This window comes from Podarcis liolepis (genome assembly GCF_965112155.1).
Source record: "Podarcis liolepis genome assembly, chromosome: 14".
In the NCBI taxonomy this organism is placed as follows: Eukaryota; Metazoa; Chordata; class Lepidosauria; order Squamata; family Lacertidae; genus Podarcis; species Podarcis liolepis.
In genome coordinates, this window is record NC_139569.1 from 30,685,332 (window position 1) to 30,704,073 (window position 18,742).

Below are 18,742 nucleotides of genomic sequence, written 5' to 3' on the forward strand. Positions count from 1 at the left end.
TGCGCTAAAATGTTCAAAGTACGGTGGAGAGAGATAAAGGGCTTTGATGGGATGTGGATATTTCCCAGGGACATTGCAAGCAATAATCCAGATGTTCTGCTGTAACGCAACGAGTGTCCACGGATAGAGCAGGAGGTCCCAGCCAAGTGCAGCCTGCTGGAGGGCCTTGGCCTCTCCTCTCTCATGCTGTTCTGCCATATGGAAGCAATCTCCCAGCCCCTTTTAATGGCCAGCCTCGGATTCCGTTTTCGCAGGCCTCACAGAACCTAAGTGGGCCTGTTTTTATGGACAAGTTAGAAAGAAGCCTTTCCAAGACAAACATCCAATTGCGAGGGGGGAGCGGGGAAGAGCGGAATTAGGACATACCAAGCCGCAAAATTATTTTAGAGCGTATTTCACGGAAGCGGGGCTGTTTTTCTTTGGCAATTGGCAGATTGTAGGCTTGCCCTTTGATCCTTTGGGGACATTTCCCCCCATTTCCTTTTAACAAGGGGGAGTAGAAGGGTGCGGGGGGGGGGAGGCTAGAGCAAAAGAAAACGGGATTTCAAATAGTTTGCTGCTTTTAGGGAGAAAACGATCAGTGGGGACTTTGAAGTATGTCCATGGGAACGGGCAGGCTTTTGGTTTTTTTGTCCTGTGAAACAAAACCTTAAAAAGAAAAAGGAAAAAACCCTCTGCAGCTGGATTTATGAAATCTCTCTCTCTCTTTTGTTAAAAAAGTGGGAGTTCTTAGCTTGGTACAAGGAAAGTCAAGATGTGTATTTCCAGTGGAATGTCGTGATTGTACAGAAATAAATGGATCTGTGTGTGGGATTGCAGAAGGCATGGATGCTTAGTTTACAAGAAAAAATTCAGCACGCTATGTGCTTGTGTCTGGGAGAGAGAGTGCACACACAATTCTCCTGATTAAGACATTTTGATAAAGGTTTGTCAAGCAACAATTGTTTAAAAAGGCCAGTCTCTTTTCTGAGCTTTTCTGCAGGTATCGTTTTATCTAGAGGTGGTCCACACATGCATAAACATTGCTTGATTTGTTCTATGCTTGATGACTGGGCAAGTTAATGTGGAAATTTTCTGAGGCATTGCATTTGAGCCAATTAGAGAAGTTCTGTCTCTGATGGGAGCTGTTAGTGAGCCATCACAGATATGCAGGTCACCGTGTGATGTTACCTGCAGTCATCAAGGGGTGACTGTGTATGAGAGAGTGGGAGAGAGAGAGAGAGAGAGAGAGAGAGAGAGAGATTTTCTGTAATGGCTCCGAACATCATCTTGACTCCCTGGTCTATGCCCCTGGACCATGGCTGGCAGCATGTTTTGCCAAGTGAGAAGTCAGACCCACTGCTATGTAGTCTATGTTGGAGAAAAGCAAATACGTTTCCTTCTCTTGAGCTTCTAGTTAATGCATGTGTTACTTTAAACCACATGATGACTCTGCTTGAGCCTCTGTGTGTCTCAGTTAAATCCACCTCTAAAAGCTGAGCCACTTTGTTGTTCTCTCCAGACAAGATGTCTGCTGCTTTCGCTCTCTGATCTGCACTCACTCTGTAAATAGTTCCTGCATGAATAAAGCCTTTGAACTCCAGAAACGGTACAAGCTTATTCAAAAATTGGGACTTTGGGGACACTTGGCAAGCTTTACACCCCACATCTCAGGATTTTCCGTGCTTTTCTAAAAGACCTAAAACACTTTAACACGTCAGTCTAATACTGGTACCAAAAGGTAAGGTTTGACAGATTTTGGCTTGATAACACTTTCTGGATATGCCCCAGTGTCTATCAACAAAACAACAACAAATTTATTAGTCACTTTTTCTTGCCAAAGGCAACTCAAAGTGACTTACATTTACTTCTTTATGCCTTCTCTTCTAGAACAGAAAATTTGTACTTTGATCCAAGTTTGCTCTCCGATGCAGTGTCCAAGGAGTGCCTATTTAAATCACTAGAACAATATTTCAAGGAGATTGATTTTCTAGACACTAGCGTTCCCATGCAATGGGATGCAATGAAGGCCATCCAGAGAGGGCACTGCTTTGGTGAGGCAATAAGGGGGGAAAGAAAGCATGATCAAGAAACTTGCTTAATCACCACAGAAATTAAAACACTTGAAGTGCTCTAATGTAGAACAGGCTGCAAAATCTCTTAGATCTTTAGCCTGGTCTAAACTAAAATTACTTAATTCATCTAGCCCTTCAACTGATCCTGTGTGTGTGTGTGTGTGTGTGTGTGTGTGTATAGATATAGATATATGCAGTGTTTTTTCCCTAAAAACAATGTTTAGGGGTACTCTTGTTTCCGCCTGAGACTCAGGAAACACTGGGAAAGGAAAGGAAGCCGCCATCGGGGGTAGCAACGGAACTGACGATTCACCGTGCTAGAGAAGAAACTAAAATTTTTAAAAATTTAGTTTCTTCTCCCATTAGATTCACAAAATGTTAAGGGGTATGCGTACCCCCAGAAAAAAGCACTGGATATATGTTTGCATATGTATACTTATTTTTTTAGAAAACAATGTATGCCCAATGTATACATGGGGAATTTATGGAATTGTGCTCGTCTCACCTTTTTTCAGGCAAGTGTCATTCGATCCTTAAGGCTAACAGATTCCTGGCGGAAGAGCCAGCTGTGGAATGGGACGGTGACCATTGCCTTAATAGAAGGGAAGCACATCCCTGCAGGGGGCATGGCACAGATATTTGTTTTGTTGAAAATGGGAGAGCAAAAATACAAGAGCAAGGTAAGCATGCTAATGGAAAGGACTAACCACTGATGTTTGTTTCTCTTAAGCGTCTGGTGCTGGTGGCGGTCGTTGTGTGTGTGGCTTCTCCAATAACCTCATTCCACTAGATATTTAGCACACCTTGATTCTGAAATGTAAGCACACAGCAAGGGAAGCTAACTATGAAAGGGCCAAAGGAAGCATTTTCTGGATAGCTAATCATGGATGTTCAACTGTAATTTTTTTTTAAACTGAAATGCAGCTCAGTGTCTGTGTTCGTATTGTGGGCGCTGCCAGCTTCTTTAGAGCAGAGTGGGCGTTTAGCCCTTGCCACCCCATTATCAAGATTAAACGCAAAATAACACATCCTCAGATTGGGCGGGGGGAGAGAAGTTTGACTCAGTTGGCATTTAATGACAAATCCACCTGTTTTGCACTTTGCAACACAATAGGCAAACTGAAACACCAAAGCCTTCCTTCAAAATTTGCACTTTTGCAGTGGAGTTCTCTAGTCACATGATGTGTAAGTGGTTTAAGTCATGCTGGCCACATGACCCGGAAAGCTGTCTGTGGACAAACGCCAGCTCCCTTGGCCTGAAAGCGAGATGAGCGCCACAGCCCCATAGTCACCTTTGACTGGACTTAGCCGTCCAGGGGTCCTTTACCTTTACAAATATGTGTAGTAGAGTAAAGTCTGCATGCTAAGCAGATGCTCTACCACTGAGTTATGGCTCTTTTCCCTCAGGAGCCACACAACAGTTGATCGTACCTGCTTCAATATGGCTACCTCTCGGTGTGTTTTACATTTGCACACCTGTTCAATTTGTCCTCCGGGGTCGACCCTTTCCTGCTCCAATGTTTTATGCCCTAAATATTGATTGTTTTAGATTGTATTTGTGTTCTCTTCCCCCCTCCCCCTTTTGTTTCGGCAGATTGAATTTTATTTATTTGTTTGTTTTAACGAAAGCAACAACCTTTTGAAAGAAAAGTAAACCTTGTAACTGCATGTTTTCTAGACACTTTGTAAGAGTGCAAATCCACAGTGGAGGGAACAATTTGATTTTCACTACTTCTCTGACAGGAAGGATGTGTTGGAGATTGAGATCTGGGGAAAGGATAACAAAAAGCACGAAGAAGTTTTGGGAATGTAAGTTTTTTTTCATCTCTCTCTTTAAATATGTGTTTTGTGAAAGCCTTGAATATGAATGAAGTTGATGTGGGGAACAAAATGTGGAATAATCTCTCTTGCTCACTCGTTCACGCGCTCTCAGTGTATTTATTTATTTGTTGTGTTTTTATCCCACCTTTTCCTCCAAGAAGCTCAAGGTGGCATATGTGGTTCCCCCCTTCCTCATTTAACCCCCCACAACAACCCTGTGAGGTAGGTTAGGCTGAGAGGCGTTGACTGGCCAAGGTCACCCAGTGAGCTTCATGGCTGAGTAAGGATTTGAACCCTAACCCTACCTGAAGATATCAGGGATTGAACCTGGGACCTTCTGCTTGTGAAACAAATGCTTTACTACTGGTCTGCAACCATGCAGTCCGCAAGGGATTACACTTATTTAGAGGCGTATATCTGTAGTGAGCCCAGCCATGGGGAATAAGGCCTGCTTCTGCATAGCCCCATTCTCCCTTTGTCTGCTTCTTTGTCACTCTAGAATATTATTATTATTATTATTATTATTATTATTATTATTATTAATTATTTGTACCCCGCCCATCTGGCTGGGTTTCCCCAGCCACTCTGGGCGGCTTCCAACAAAGATGAAAAACACACTAAAATGTCACATATTAAAATGTGAACTGTACCACTTGCATTTGCATATATGGAATTGTTTTTACATATGGAGTTGTATTTTTAGGCCATGTGTTTGCTGTGCAGTCACTTGGAGATATTTTATGGGACTCACACGTGAAATCAAATCAATAGTGAAATGAGCATAAATGTTTTTTATAAAGCATTTACAAGATTCTAGGCATCAGTAAGACAAGAGTATGGAATAAATTTATGTAAAGTCAAGTTAAAATAAAAACTCTAATTATCTGTATGTTTTAATATCTTACTCTCCCCCTCCCTTTCTCTCATTTTAAAAATATCAGTGTTTAATTACTTTGAAATGATTGTTTTTTCTATGCTTTTAGCTGTTTCTATTTTATTTGTAAGCTTCCTTGAGTCCCTGTCTGGGAAAAAGGCAGGGTATTAATAAGTATAAATGTAATAGTAATAGTAATAATAATAAACAACTAAATAGTTTAAATGAAAGTTTAAACAAACAAGGGAGAGAGAGATGAAATGTCAGGTTTGGTGGCATCTGATATATTCCTGCTGATTGAAACCATCAGGTAAAGCAGGGTTAAATGCTGCTTTTCTCCAAGGCTGAAAGATTTTTGTACAGCCACTAACTATTCAAACCATCTGGGATCACTCAGACCACAGCCCAGACTTGACTGTACAGTTTTGCTAAGGAATTGCCAACAGAGTTCCCACCTGCACCGGGACAGCAGATCCCACTCGAAACACATTTGCACGCTTAAAAAATAAGTGATTAAACTTTATGCGATCCAGTGGTATGAAAAGACTCAGTTAAGAAATGCGAACGCATATTGAGTTTTAATGTGGCAATCCAGCTGTTTAATTGCTTGTGTGTCTAATTGTTTACACAGCAGTTTATCTCAGTGCAATGCTACAATCCGTTCGCATCTCCCCCTGCCACCGTGTGAGCATCAGATGGAATGCAAAGAACCCAGCAGTGATGGTTCCAAAATGGTCTCCCCCAAGGCGAGGGACTCGTAACTCTGCTGTAATGTCTACAACTGTTTACTGTATGAGTTGTTGTCCCCTATGTTACATCTCCTCAGACCTCCTCTAGTGGCATGTCAGCCATGCAGATCAGGCGTTGGGATGCTGGAGAAATCTGAAGCAGTTTGCCTTAAAAGACAAGGCTCCCCAATTTATACTTTTTGAAACCCAAATCTTTAATTTTATTTGCATTCATCTGAATTTTCAAATGTTGTTCTCCAGCAAAGTCATGTGTGCAAAAATGCAGATACCGGGGTAAATTGTGTATGAAAATAGATATATCAGCTTTTTAAAAGGTACAAAAATGCATTACATTAGAGGAAACGGCTTTGCAAATGTGCATATTGAGCAAAATTTCATAGAAAAAAATGTGCACGTTAGGAGAAATTTGCACTAAAATGCAGATGAATTTTTCACGAGGACTTCTTTTTTAAAACATTGCAAATTGACGTGAAGATGTGGAAGCTGCATTTAGGATTTGGAAAATGAGAAACGGAGAGGAACTGAAATTGACAGATTTGCCTGTCTCTAGCACGGGCAAGATGACTTATAGAATTAAGAGGCAATCTGCATAATATGCAGTTCTAACAAAGAGGAAGGTGTGTCACTCTCACCTTGAAAAGCATTCATTGGGAAGGAAGTGTATTGATGAGATAATTGGCATCCTGGGAGGTTTGCCAGCCATTACTGATAAGCCTGCAGGGGTTTTCCAGGGGTGGGGAATCTCTGACCATCCATTCTAATGTCCATCAGCCCTGGCCATTGTGTACACTGGTTCAACCTGATGGAAGTTGGGGTCTATCAGCATCCAAAGGTCTACAAGTTCTCCACACCTGTTGTTTGTGATTGAAAGAAGTATTTAGTTGCCCAAGAAGACTTGGTTTCATGTCTCTGCTGATGAAACAAAACATAGGGAGCAGCCCAAGTCAGACCACCTAGTCTTCTCCAGCTGGCCAGGGCTCTCCAAGGTTTCAGACAGGGTTTGCTCCCAGTCCTACCTGAAAAGGTTGTGGATTGAAGCTGGGGACCTTCTGCATGCTAAGCAGATGTTCTACCACTGAACTATGCACCTTCCCCAAGTATGCTCAAGTGCAGCCTTTTAAGAGCAAACTTTCAGTTTCTTGTGCAACTGGCAACCACTTCTGCAAAGACATAAGCCAGAGTTGCTTCATTCCCTTGGTTTAAGCACTTACCGAAAGCAAATGCTTCAAATGACTTGCAAGTGGATTGCTTAGCCTTTATTGTACGCCACCGTCTTTTCCACCTGGAATGATGTTAGCTTGAATGTTTTGGGGGGAAAGAGGGAGAGGTTTTGTGTGCCCACCTTTTCTCTCCAAAACTGGCTATTTAGAAGTAGACTCTGCAATTTAGAGCAGATGGCTGGCAGCCACTGTGGTTCTACAGCTGGAAAGGGATCAAACTGGAGTAATGTGTGCCCCATTTACCCAGAAGGAACCCAACTGGAGGGAACCTCTGAGGATTTTTTTTAAATGGCCATTAAGAAAACACCTAAACAAGTTTTTGTTTAAATGAAAACCTGTCGACAGGCCTTAAGCACCGAAAGGCTGTTCCAAAATCTTCCCATCTTTGCCTGTGTTTGGAAATTCAATCCCACTGCAACTCTTCCTCTTTGAGTCCCTTTCAGTTGGAAGATGCAAATATTTGCTTAACGTCTTCCATAATAACTTTCATCTACAGAGCTTCTTGAAAAGTTTGCCCGATGTATTTCCGAGTAAAATGTATTTTAATGCTTTCACTCCAAGATTTTTCACAGCTACAAGGATGCAAGTCCCTCCCTTCTCAATTCTTGAAAAATACTTAAATGTTTTTGTTGCCCTCCACTTTTTTCAAAAAAGTGTAAGACACATATACATTAGGGGTAATGTAAGTTGAGTGGTTGATATTATCCGGCCTCACAAGGAATGTGCACATCATCTGCCCATAAAGAGGGAACTGGGCATATTTTCTGCTTAATATACATAATTCCAACAGGTCTTTGGGGACATGCATATGTTGACTGGAATATTACCCTAACATAAATCTTTAAAAATTGTTTGTGTGTGTAATGAAGAAGGTGTTGGAGACCCTTCTCTGGAACCCCCAACTATCTGAGCTTTTTTGATCTAACTCACTTTAAAGACAACTGTCCACATTGCAAGAAGTGTACAGTGGTACCTTGGGTTACATACGCTTCAGGTTACAGACTCCGCTAACCCAGAAATAGTACCTCGGGTCTAGAACTTTGCTTCAGGATGAGAACAGGAATTGTGTTCCGGCGGCACAGCAGCAGCAGGAGGCCGCATTCGCTAAAGTGGTACCTCAGGTTAAGAACAGTTTCAGGTTAAGAACGGCGCTCCAGAATGAATTAAGTACTTAATCTGAGGTACCACTGTATAATGGGTGCGGTGTATAGTAATCTATAGTACTGTGCTGATGTTTTATCCTGTGATTTCCCCGACTATTCTTGCATCAATTGACAAGAAATTGTCAATTCAGGAATTCAGGAATTATGAAAGGGGAGAGAAAATGTTGGTGAAATTCTCACATGTGGAGTGCAGGGTTTCCCTCCCCAATTCGCCTTCCTTTTGTGGTTGCCAAGGTGCCTGGCCCATGCATTGTGGGGCAGATCCAAGATGGCAGCCAGCTGAAGGCTGATGAAGGAGCTTGAATATATCTGCCAATAAGGATTGAAGAATAGCCAAATGAATGAATCTAACCTACTGACTTGTCAAGGTCTTATTGCTCCCGACAATCCTCCTTTGATGGGGTACGTTCAGAATTGAAATTAACTTTCCAGCAGAGTATCCATTCAGCCCTCCCAAGATTATGTTTAGATCAATCACCCTAACATTGAATGCAGTGGCCAGGGGGTGTTTGAGAGTGTCTGTTCTTTCATTCTGCAAAGTCGTCTCACCAATGATTTTCATCCTGCAGTCTCCCTGGGTGCTTTTGCTTCAGATGTAGAGCTTAGGGTGGTGCTATTGTGAAATAACTCCTCCCATAGTGCTTCCCAGATCAGGAAGCATGGGCCACTGGGGAGGCTGGAGAAATGTTTACTGGTACGTAAACTCTTCTGCAGATGAAGGAAACTTGTGTGTGTGAAATTGGAGGACGGATTTCAGCACAGCACTAGTAAGACAGTCTGCATGTTTTCTGAAACGGCTGCTGCACATTAATTCCAACCCCTTTTGATTCTATTGTTTTTAGGTGTAAAGTTGATGTTAGTGCGCTCCCTGGAAAACAAGCCAACCATTTGGAATTGCCCTTGGATAAACAGCCTGGGTCCCTGTTGATGGTGATCTCTGTCATTCCCTGCTCAGGAGTTTCTATCTCTGATTTGTGCGTTTGCCCTCTGGGAGACCCCAGTGAGAGGAAACAACTTTTCCAGCGCTATGTGAGTTCGAAGGCCTCCATTTCTCCTTAAGGAAAAATCAAGTGTGTGCGTGTGTAGAAGGGAATTGTACCAGAAAATGACGTCAAAGCCCAGATCCTAATCACATGTCTGTTAATGGGGGAATGAAATATATCTCACACTAAATATTATGGCTGGTGTGATTTAATCAATTGTCTGTACAGTTAGCCCCAAGCCATATGGGTGGTTTGCATTTGATAGTTCTCAAAACAGTAATTTCCTTTACTATTACAGAGCAGGAGAGAGAGAGAGACAGATCTTTCTCCATCTTCCCCAAATTTGTTTCAGCTCTGTTTTGCACTTCCGATGTGACAATTGGCTATCAGATCAAGTTTATTTAATTACAGAATGAGAATGGGGAAACTTTCCCATCCAAATGTTATTCGACTCCAGTTCCCATCAGCTGGAGCCAGCAGGGCCAATGGTATGGGATAATAATGGGAGTTGCAGTCTGACAATATCTGAAGCGCCACATGACGCTCATTGTCACACTAGAGCACTGAACAGGAGCAGCCTGTGCCACTTAAGTAGGGTAAGTCACTAGATTTAAATACATCCTCCTTGTGGGGAAAAGAGGGGCAGAAATGTAGAAAGCATAGCCTTCTCATTATATGCAGGGAGTTTTCCTTTCCTTTTTTTTCTTCCAATGTTAAGTTGTGTGTGAACATATCAGACGACACAGCGATTCTTCAAACAGCTCTTGTTTATTCACAGGCCAGAACAGAACTGAACTGAAGGGTTCAGTAAGCCTGCTTATATAGAGCTCCAGTACAACGTACCTTTAACAATTTTCTAAAACTATCCAATCAGTCAACGTCACTTTCAATCCCTTATTTGCATAACTATCTACCGTATCCCTCTGCTGGCCCAGGGTGAGAACTTCAGTACATAACATCCAACTAGGGGAAACATTCAAATATGAAATACTCCCAACCATCCCCTGCATTGCTGCAATCCAGGAAAATGCCCTGGATTGTAAGAGTGAACACAGCTGGTTCTTGAAATTGGATTGACTCCCTATGCCATCCTGGGACACAACATATTTATGGATTCATTTAGATTCCATTCTTCAACATCTCAAGCAAGCATGGGACAGCCGTGCATTTTTCTCTGCACTTGTATGTGGTGCTGGGGAAAATGCCAGAAACATTTAGAGTTCTGTGAAATATAGGGTACAAAACAATCCAGAAATTTCCTTTCCAATACAAGGAGGAGTTCAAAATGGCAGCTTTCTTTTTAAAAACGTTCTGTGCTATTGTGCTTTTCAGGCATTTATTTTTATGCAAATAGAAGGAATGCAATTTTAAAACAGCTATAGATATTCAACTGCAATGTTGTCATCACCAGAAAATAAATTAGTCATGCGTTTATTGTTCAGGGAATTTGGGAGGGCAAGGAAGAGCCTTGAGCAGATCATAATTAAATGATTTCTTATAGTTTACTTACAGAGCTGTTGTCTAAATCACTATTTGGCCTTGCATAGAATTTGTTCTTTAAGAAAGGCATAATACAAATGTGTAAATAAAATAAATGTTTAAAAATATTTTAACTTCTTCTGACAATGTTTTCATTGCAGTGCATAAGGAACTCTTTCCATAACATAAAGGATATTGGATTTTTACAAGTCAAAGTATTAAAAGCTGCTGATCTGTTGGCTGCTGATTTTTCTGGTATGAAATATTGCTGATCTAGACTTTAGATTATATCCCCCAACATGTTATAGTAGAAGTTCCCAGTGCTGACCCCTTTTTTATCTTATGAAAAATAGAAAATACCAAAGAGAATACATATATGATAGTGGCATTTTTTAAAAGTGTATGAGTCTTTCATATTTATTTATACAGCATGATCACATCTTACATGTGTTTAACTTGTGTGATTTCAAAGATACATGGTTGAAGGCAGGCTGGCTGAAATCATGCAAGTTAAATCCAAAAATCTCTTTTTGCTCTGGGTTCCTTTGGGGGTTACCTGGCATGCAGGAGTGCCAACTTGGCCCCACAACTGTGGGTACCTGGGGCTGTCAATGCCATGCATTATTATGCATGGCACTGGCACCAAAATTTGTGGGTGCCTGGCTCCTTCATGGGGAATTTTGTAGGAGTTCTGGCACCAAGGGCCCCAGGGAGTTGGCACCTATGCTAGCATGGAAATAGATTTTAAGCTCTCCACCTTGCTTGCTGGGCAAGAAGAAGAAGAGTTTGGATTTGATATTCCGCTTTATTACTACCCTAAGGAGTCTCAACGCGGCTAACAATCTCCTTTCCCTTCCTCCCCCTCAACAAACACTCTGTGAGGTGAGTGAGGCTGAGAGACTTCGGAGAAGTGTGACTAGCCCAAGGTCACCCAGCAGCTGCATGTGGAGGAGCGGAGACGCGAACCCGGTTCACCAGATTATGAGTCTACCACTCTTAACCACTACACCACACTGGCTCTCAAGGTTTCCTTGGTGCATTGGCTGTAAAACTACTAAGGATTCTCTCTCTCTTCCCCTCACCTGCTAGCCATTGAGTTGCTCCAAGGTTTGGGTACAGGTGATTTTCATGCATATGCAGAACTCTTGGAACCAAACCCCCTTGTAAGATGTGATCATGCTGTATTTCAAACTTTTCTAAACTGCTTAACATTTTTCAAATCTCTAATTTGATTATTGTAACTCGCTCTAAGTGGGGCTGCCCTTGAAGCTGATCCAGAAACTCCAGCGGGTGCAGAATGCTGCAGGGAGGCTCCTTACATGGTCCTTGCCACGGGATCACATTCATCCAGTGCTTTACCAACTGCACTGGCTCCCGGTGGAGTACAGAGTCAGATTTAAGGTGCTGGTTTTGACCTTTAAAGCCCTATGCGGCCTAGGACCCACGTACCTACGGGACTGCCTCTCCTGGTATGCCCCGCGAAGGACCTTAAGGTCCACAAATGACAACACTTTGGAGGTCCCAAGTCGCAAGGTGGTTAGATTGGTCTCAACTAGGGCCAGGGCCTTTTCAGTACTGGCCCCAGCTTGGTGGAACACTGTGTCACAAGAGACTAGGGCCCTGTGGGACTTGACATCTTTCCACAGGGCCTGCAAGACAGAGCTGTTCCGCCTGACCTTTGGTTTGGACTCGGTCTGACCCTTATGTTTCTCCCCCCTTATGGTTTTGATCTATGTGCTACTATTAAATGAGGCTGCATTTTAAATAGTATTTTAACCTGTATTTAAAATTGTTTCTTTTCCTATTCCTATTATGTTTTTATTGTAATTTTACTGGCGTTAGCCACCCTGAGCCCAGCTCTGGCCGGGGAGGGCGGGGTATAAATAAAAAATTATTATTATTATTATTGTTAAGCCTTGCAAACAGTGTACAATGTAAAAACAAGAGAAGAAATGTGATGGTGCGCCTGCATCAACACAACTGGACACCTTCACCTGCCTCAACTGCAGCAAAACATGTCTTTCCCATATCAACCTCTACAGCCACAGCAGGCACTGCAACCTTCCATCAGGTTGACTTCACCCGCAAAGGCACACTCCTCCATGGTCTCCTGAGACAGGTGGATGCTAACAAGTCATCTAAACAACAAATATGGGTTTCAATCAATAGAACAGTATGAAAACATAAAAACAAATAAAGCTAATTTAGGGGGTCCCCATACAGTAAACCAGGGCCCAGTCTTACGGGTCACGGAAAGACTGGCTTTAGTATGTGTAGTAAGATTCATATACACATTAACACAGAACGAAAGCAAGCGAACATATTGTTGTGCTGAATTTTGTCCTCCAGTTTCTCTGCAGAAGAGATTTTCGTTTTTATATAGTATGTTCAGGTCACAGTAGAATGCAATCTACAGTTGTCCTTGGATCCCGAACGCCCTGGAACTCAGACGTTTTGGCTCCCAAATGCCGCAAACCCAGAAGTGAGTGTTCTGGTTTTCAGACATTCTTTTGGAAGCTGAGTGTCCGACAGGGCTTCTGTGGCTTCTGATTGGCTGCAGGGACTTCCTGCAGCCAATCAGAAGCTGTGATTTGGTTTTCTAATGTTTTAGAAGTCGAACAGACTTTTGGAATGGATTCCGTTTGACTTCCAAGCTACGAGTGTACTATACAAAGTAGAGTCGCACCTGTTGCTCCACCCATATTTGCCTCTGGCTCCACCCACCACTGGTATGCATCCCCTAAGGCTGATAAAGATTCCCCACTCATAACCTACAGCCATAGTGCTCTAAAAGTTAGACCTGTGTGTGAGTTCCTAAGACTTATTTTAGCTGCTGCTACTGGTTTGCACAACTTCTAAGCTGCCTTTCATCTAACATAGATCCCCACTCGGTTTATAGAAACAGTCACACACAATTTAAACATGATAAACCCTGTTTTAAAATTATATGGTTGCAAAACATTTTTCAGCAACGACAACGCCCCACATTTCAATAAGTACAGAAATAATTCACATAGCGACAGCACAACCTTGAGCAGACTGTTGTAAGGAAAATGCTGCGTCTTTAACGTGCTGGGGCGGTAAATGAGCGAGTTTTGCAAGGAAAGGATACCATTTGCGCAGCGCTGTTTGCCTTGTTTTGCAATAACTTATTTCCCTGCAGCAGAGTCATTTTCCAGTTGCCCTCACATAGCCCTCTGCTAGCTGAGTAGAACTTTTCAATAGTTGAAAGGTTTTCTAATATGCGATTCCTGCAACTCAAGCAAAAAAATGCATTACTGAAAAGGCTATATTGGAAGCTCTGAAATGAGGAAAAGTGTCGTCAAGCAGTTTACCAAGATAACTGGCAAGTTTTTCTTCAGTGGTCAAATAATGCACTAACAAATTATATATCTGGCTTACCTTCCCAGGAAAAAGTGACCCCTTTTGTGTGTTGGAGCTGGGGAATGGCAGACTTAAGAGTTACACTGTTTACAAAAACCTTAATCCAGAATGGAACCAGGTCTTCACATTGTAAGTGGATTTGCATCTGAAACTTTATTTTAAGGTAGTTATTTGCTAGCCTTCATTGAAAGATTCCATAGAGCAGGGCTAAAACTAGTTCACAGAACTTATCAAGACTATTTAAGATCAGCATTGATTCAAGAGTCATTGACGCTTGCCTATTTCTGTATTGCAGAGGAGTTCTGCATAATTTTTTTCCTAGAATTTGCAGCAGCACAATATATTATTAGAATTAATTATCTGAGGCCATACAAAGAAAGATGCTATTTAGCTTAGATGCCACTGATGTCAAAATGTTTAAGTCGAAATGCATTTTTTCAAAATACGTCTTTTGCAACCCTCCTTCATCTATTATCCACCTTTAACCAGCAGGGCTTGGGGTGTGCTACAGTAATTCAAAACTCAGAATATCAAACAAATTAAGACAAATTACCATTACAGGAATACAGTGGTTCCTGAAAAGATACACCTCTTAAGTTTTAGAAATTATTTATGTGACATAGCACACTGTATTTGAATTGCAATGTTGTAAAGCACATAAGGTATTTTGGTTATTATTGTATGTCCTATTGGCCTCTTGCCATAGCCTTCTTTTTTGTGAACTTTTAAATTCTTACACAGACATACATTACGTTCGTTTAGATCTTGACTTTTGTCATTCCTTTGTATCTGTGAATCTCACCAGCCCCGTTAAAGACATCCACGATGTTCTAGAAGTGACGGTGTTTGATGAAGATGGAGATAAGCCTCCAGATTTCCTGGGCAAAGTTGCGATCCCTTTACTGTCTGTAAGTTTTTCTCTTTGGCTCTGCGTTATCGCTCCTGCCTTGATGGTTTCAGTGGGATATGGCTACCTAAGCCTGTTGCATGTAGGAACTGTGCTGAAAAGAAAAAAATTCTTTGTGATTCGTAAGCTTCAGTCAGTATTTATGATGGTCCTTTATGTTGCAAGTGGGGTAGCCTTTCAGTCAAATTCTGTGATTAATTGAGAGAAAGAGAACGGAGATAACATTGGCTCATCAGCTTGATTTCCCTTCGGAATATAATATTATGCTATCTCTTCTTTCTTCCCTTTCTTTTTTTGTACTCCAGGTGAGTTAGTACCAAATGAGTTGCTACATATTTTTTCTCCAGGTGGTTTCAGAACTCTCTTAGGTGCCTGTTGTTGCCAATTTATGAGTGAAAACGGACATAATATTTAAAGAGAAGTCATGAGTGTTCTTCCCTTTCATTGTTAGGGTACCCAGTGGTGGAACATGTTCTCATGGTGCCCAGGGCAGGTGGGCACAGCTGTGCTGGGGGAGGGGGGAGCAGGGTATGGAGGGCAATATGAGGAGGACACAGCAGGACAGGCAGGCATTTCCCAATCATTCTGGATTCGACTGATTGGAAGGGTGCGTGTCTGTTGTGTCCTCCTGATGCCCTCCCAGCTCCATGCTGCTTTGCGAAGCTGGGGTGTGCAATCAGACTCGCAAAGCAGTGTGGGGTTGGTGGGGGCAGTGTGAGGAGCAAAATAAGCCCTTGAAGAAACTGTGTCTGGGGCAATGTCCCCTCCCTCACCCCGCCCACGCTATGCCTCTGAAGGCACCTTCCCTTTCCTGGCATTTTGCATGACAGATGTGCATTCAGTTCCACAAATCGGGTCCTCCCTTAAAGAGGGCATGTATTGCGGTGAGACCTGGAAAACCAACACCATGTGTTGTGGGTAGGTACGATTGGTCAGCCACAACACCTGATTGGTAGGTCCCTCGAAGCTGGGTGCAATCTGGCCAATGGGATGCAGTCCAAACGGTTTGAGGGACCTATTTATGCCCATGCACATGACCCAGAGCTTCCTCTTTTGGCTCATGCATTGGAACACCCGCCCACCTCTCCCAACTTTTAGGGCTTGCGCTTGACCATGCTATGCTGTCGTGTGTTGTCTGTCATTGGGACAGGGGCACATCAGTAATTTCCCCCGCTTGGCTGATTGGCTGTTGCCATTTGGGTTTCGCCTGCTGTGTAGCAAATCGTCACAACTTGTAAGTTTGCGGATAGGCTGTGGTTCAGGTGATAGGGATTGGAGAATGCTCTTACCATCCCTATGTGAAGGGTATTCCTTTAAAGGAATCCAGGGACTTGATGGTTTGGTCAACCCCTGAGAGGGGCTTGTGCCCATGCCGAGTCCAGGGGGACATTTGGGTGGCAGAGTTAGCCCATTCCCGGCTTTGTGCTTATCCAGGTGTTCACCCTTGGCTGACCTATGGTGGAGCCCTGGATCAGCGCTACCTGCATGGCAGGGAGCTAGTCGAAGCAGAGCCTATGCAACCAGTGATTTTCTGTAATCAAAAAAGTTGTGGCCTAAATTCTGCCAAAAACCAAACCAAAAATTTGAGTCAAGTTTGAATTTATTTAGGGGGGAGGTTTCTGTGTCTGAACACGCAAAGGCTAGGTCAGCAGTTAGCCTTGCCTATCTTTGATGGTGCTTATGGTGGGATGCCAAGGGGTATTTTTGGGGTGGGGTGGGCCTTTGGCATTTGGCATTACCAGAGTGCTTTAACAGTAAATCCATCTTCCCAGGGAACTCTGGGAATTGTAGCTCTATTGGGGGAATAGGAGTCTCTTAACAATATTCTGCACTCTCATCAAACTACAGTTTCCAAGATTCTTTGGGTGGAAACCACGACTGTTTAAAGTGTTATGATACTGCCTTATAATGTTATAGGTTTGAGAGGGTCCATCTCGTTGATACCCTTGAGTCCCTTTGAAATCTGTGATCCTCTGTATATGAGGTTAGAATCTATAAGTGGAAACATGCTGAACTGGTCAGACTAGTTGCTTTGAAAGATAATGGCCTTAGCTGGCCAGTTAAGTACTATCACTTGCATATCTGAAGAGGTTGTCCTGTTGCCATAGAGACAAACGGATGGACTTTCCCCTACCTTACCTGGCTGGAGGCTGCATCATCCTAGAATGGAGAACAATACACTAAGGGGGGTCTGTGTGAGAGAGTTTTGGCTGATGCTCAAAGCTGTGACTTAAGGCTTCACCCCAGTGGGAAAGCAAAATCTGCCGGGGTGTAAATGCTGCCCCCCCATCCTATGCTCGGATTGTATATATGTGTAAATAAAACCATATGTCCTATAGATACAGTCTCTATTGGCCTTCATTCCAGGAAAATTGAACCCTGGGTAAGCACAGGTACCCTTGAAGTCTCTTGCTGTATGGAGATTGGGGTTTCCTCAACAATACGTATAGTACCTTGGTTGGATGCAAGCCTTAATTTTTTAGATTAGAATGGTAGTTTTATCACTTCCAAGCTTCATATTTCTCTTTCGACCTTGAACACAGCACCATCGCCCCCTCTTTCACAATGTCCTTGACTTTGGGACTGCATTAAGCCTGTTCTGTAAAGGCTATAGCTGCTCAATGCTTGCTCAGACTTTTTTTTTTTTTTAACGGCCTGCATCATGTGACGGGCTGTTTGATGTTTACAGGGAAGGAACAACTCCTTAACATCTTTTATTCAATTTTTGATGACTCTGTTAATTTCTCCCTGAGTCCTCGTATCCCTGATGTTACTGGACAGGAGCGGTGTGAGCAGCTGGTCTCCTGGAGAGCAGGCGCCTGCCAAATGGTCTATGCGAGAGGCAGCCGGCTGTGTGAGATGACAGAGAGAAGATGTTAGATTCTGATTCCACCCCCCCTCCTTGATTTTATAGACATTTGTCAAGTGTCCCTCAGGATTTGCATAACAAGGCAGGCAAGAGGAGGCAGCGGGAGGGGAGGAGAAGTCTCTCTCTGTGTGTCTGCGATGTGAGAAAATTCCAAACTATTTCGTCTAGTTTCTTTGGCCACATTCACACCATACATTTAAAGGGCTATGATGCCCTTCTCACCACTGAATACCTCCTTCGTTCTTTTAGAATGGCAATGGCGCCCACCTGAGAGGTTGTGGTGAGTTCCAGGTGGGGAAAAAAGGCCTACCTGCACCCCTCAGAGAGCTACAATTTCCAGAGTAGCTGAACTATCAATCCCTCTTCATGGGGAACTTTGGGAATTGTAGCTCTGTGAGGGAATAGAAGCCTCCTAACAAGACTCACTGTTTCTTTCCTGGCAACTAAAGATATGTAACGTAGGCTCCAAGTGAGACTCCCTTGGGAAATCAGGCATATAGTTGGCTGATATTTGATATCTTCTAGGACCATAGGCCATGGCATTCGATGGAGCTTGGAAGTCTCAACACAGTGTATACTTTCCAACTTCTGTGGGGAGAAAATAAGACATCCTGTTTCTTCGTATGAGATCTCAGCGGCCATTTTGTCCATCACAATCTCACGCTCTCTCTCGCACCTTGTTTTCATCCCGAAAAAGGGGCTGCGATCATGCATAGCACCCAGAACTGCATGTTTCTGGACACCACATAATATCTGGCTCCCCAAAAGTGCTTTTGGGGGGCCAGAGCAAGGTGCACAAGCCTGGGAGTGCGTCCTGGAAGACACATTTTCTGGTTTTGTATCAGAAACAGTTGGAAGGTATTGTACCGTGGTCTTCAGCATTTTAAATATTCCACATGCTTCACATTCCGTATCTACAGCAATCTTGCAAGGATGGTTTCAGTATTGCAGAGGTAGGGTGTTCGGAGACTGAGAGATGGTGGCTTTCCTAAATTCATCATTGAATTTATGGGTTTTTTGGTAGTAACTTTGCTTCATCAGTTGTCCGGCCAAACAGCCTATTGCTATTTGGAAGGAAAATAACTATTTAAAGTTGTAAATAACTGGAGCAAATGATTCCCTACTGGCTAGTGGGGTTCTGGAGTGTGTTTTGCTTGTTGGCTCTGTGTTACGTTTTAGACTTGCTTCAGTAAAGAATAATACCCCTAATGTGAAGCTGGACCCTGATATTTTAAATCT

The 18,742-nt window shown here is 42.9% G+C and overlaps 1 protein-coding gene across 3 annotated transcripts in view; it reads left to right on the forward strand.

Moving 5' to 3' along the window:
* Positions 1-18,742, forward strand: part of MCTP2 (multiple C2 and transmembrane domain containing 2) — a 117,379-nt gene that overhangs the window by 46,006 nt on the left and 52,631 nt on the right. For all 3 annotated transcript variants that reach the window (XR_014519050.1, XM_083475037.1, XM_083475038.1), the window contains exons 9-14: positions 2,570-2,734; positions 3,733-3,863; positions 8,724-8,910; positions 10,505-10,598; positions 13,754-13,856; positions 14,533-14,635. Coding sequence is in view for 2 of the 3 variants with exons in the window: in XM_083475037.1 (XP_083331163.1) it covers positions 2,570-2,734; positions 3,733-3,863; positions 8,724-8,910; positions 10,505-10,598; positions 13,754-13,856; positions 14,533-14,635 (783 nt within the window). In the remaining variant the exon portion in view is untranslated. The remainder of the gene's footprint in view (positions 1-2,569; positions 2,735-3,732; positions 3,864-8,723; positions 8,911-10,504; positions 10,599-13,753; positions 13,857-14,532; positions 14,636-18,742) is intronic.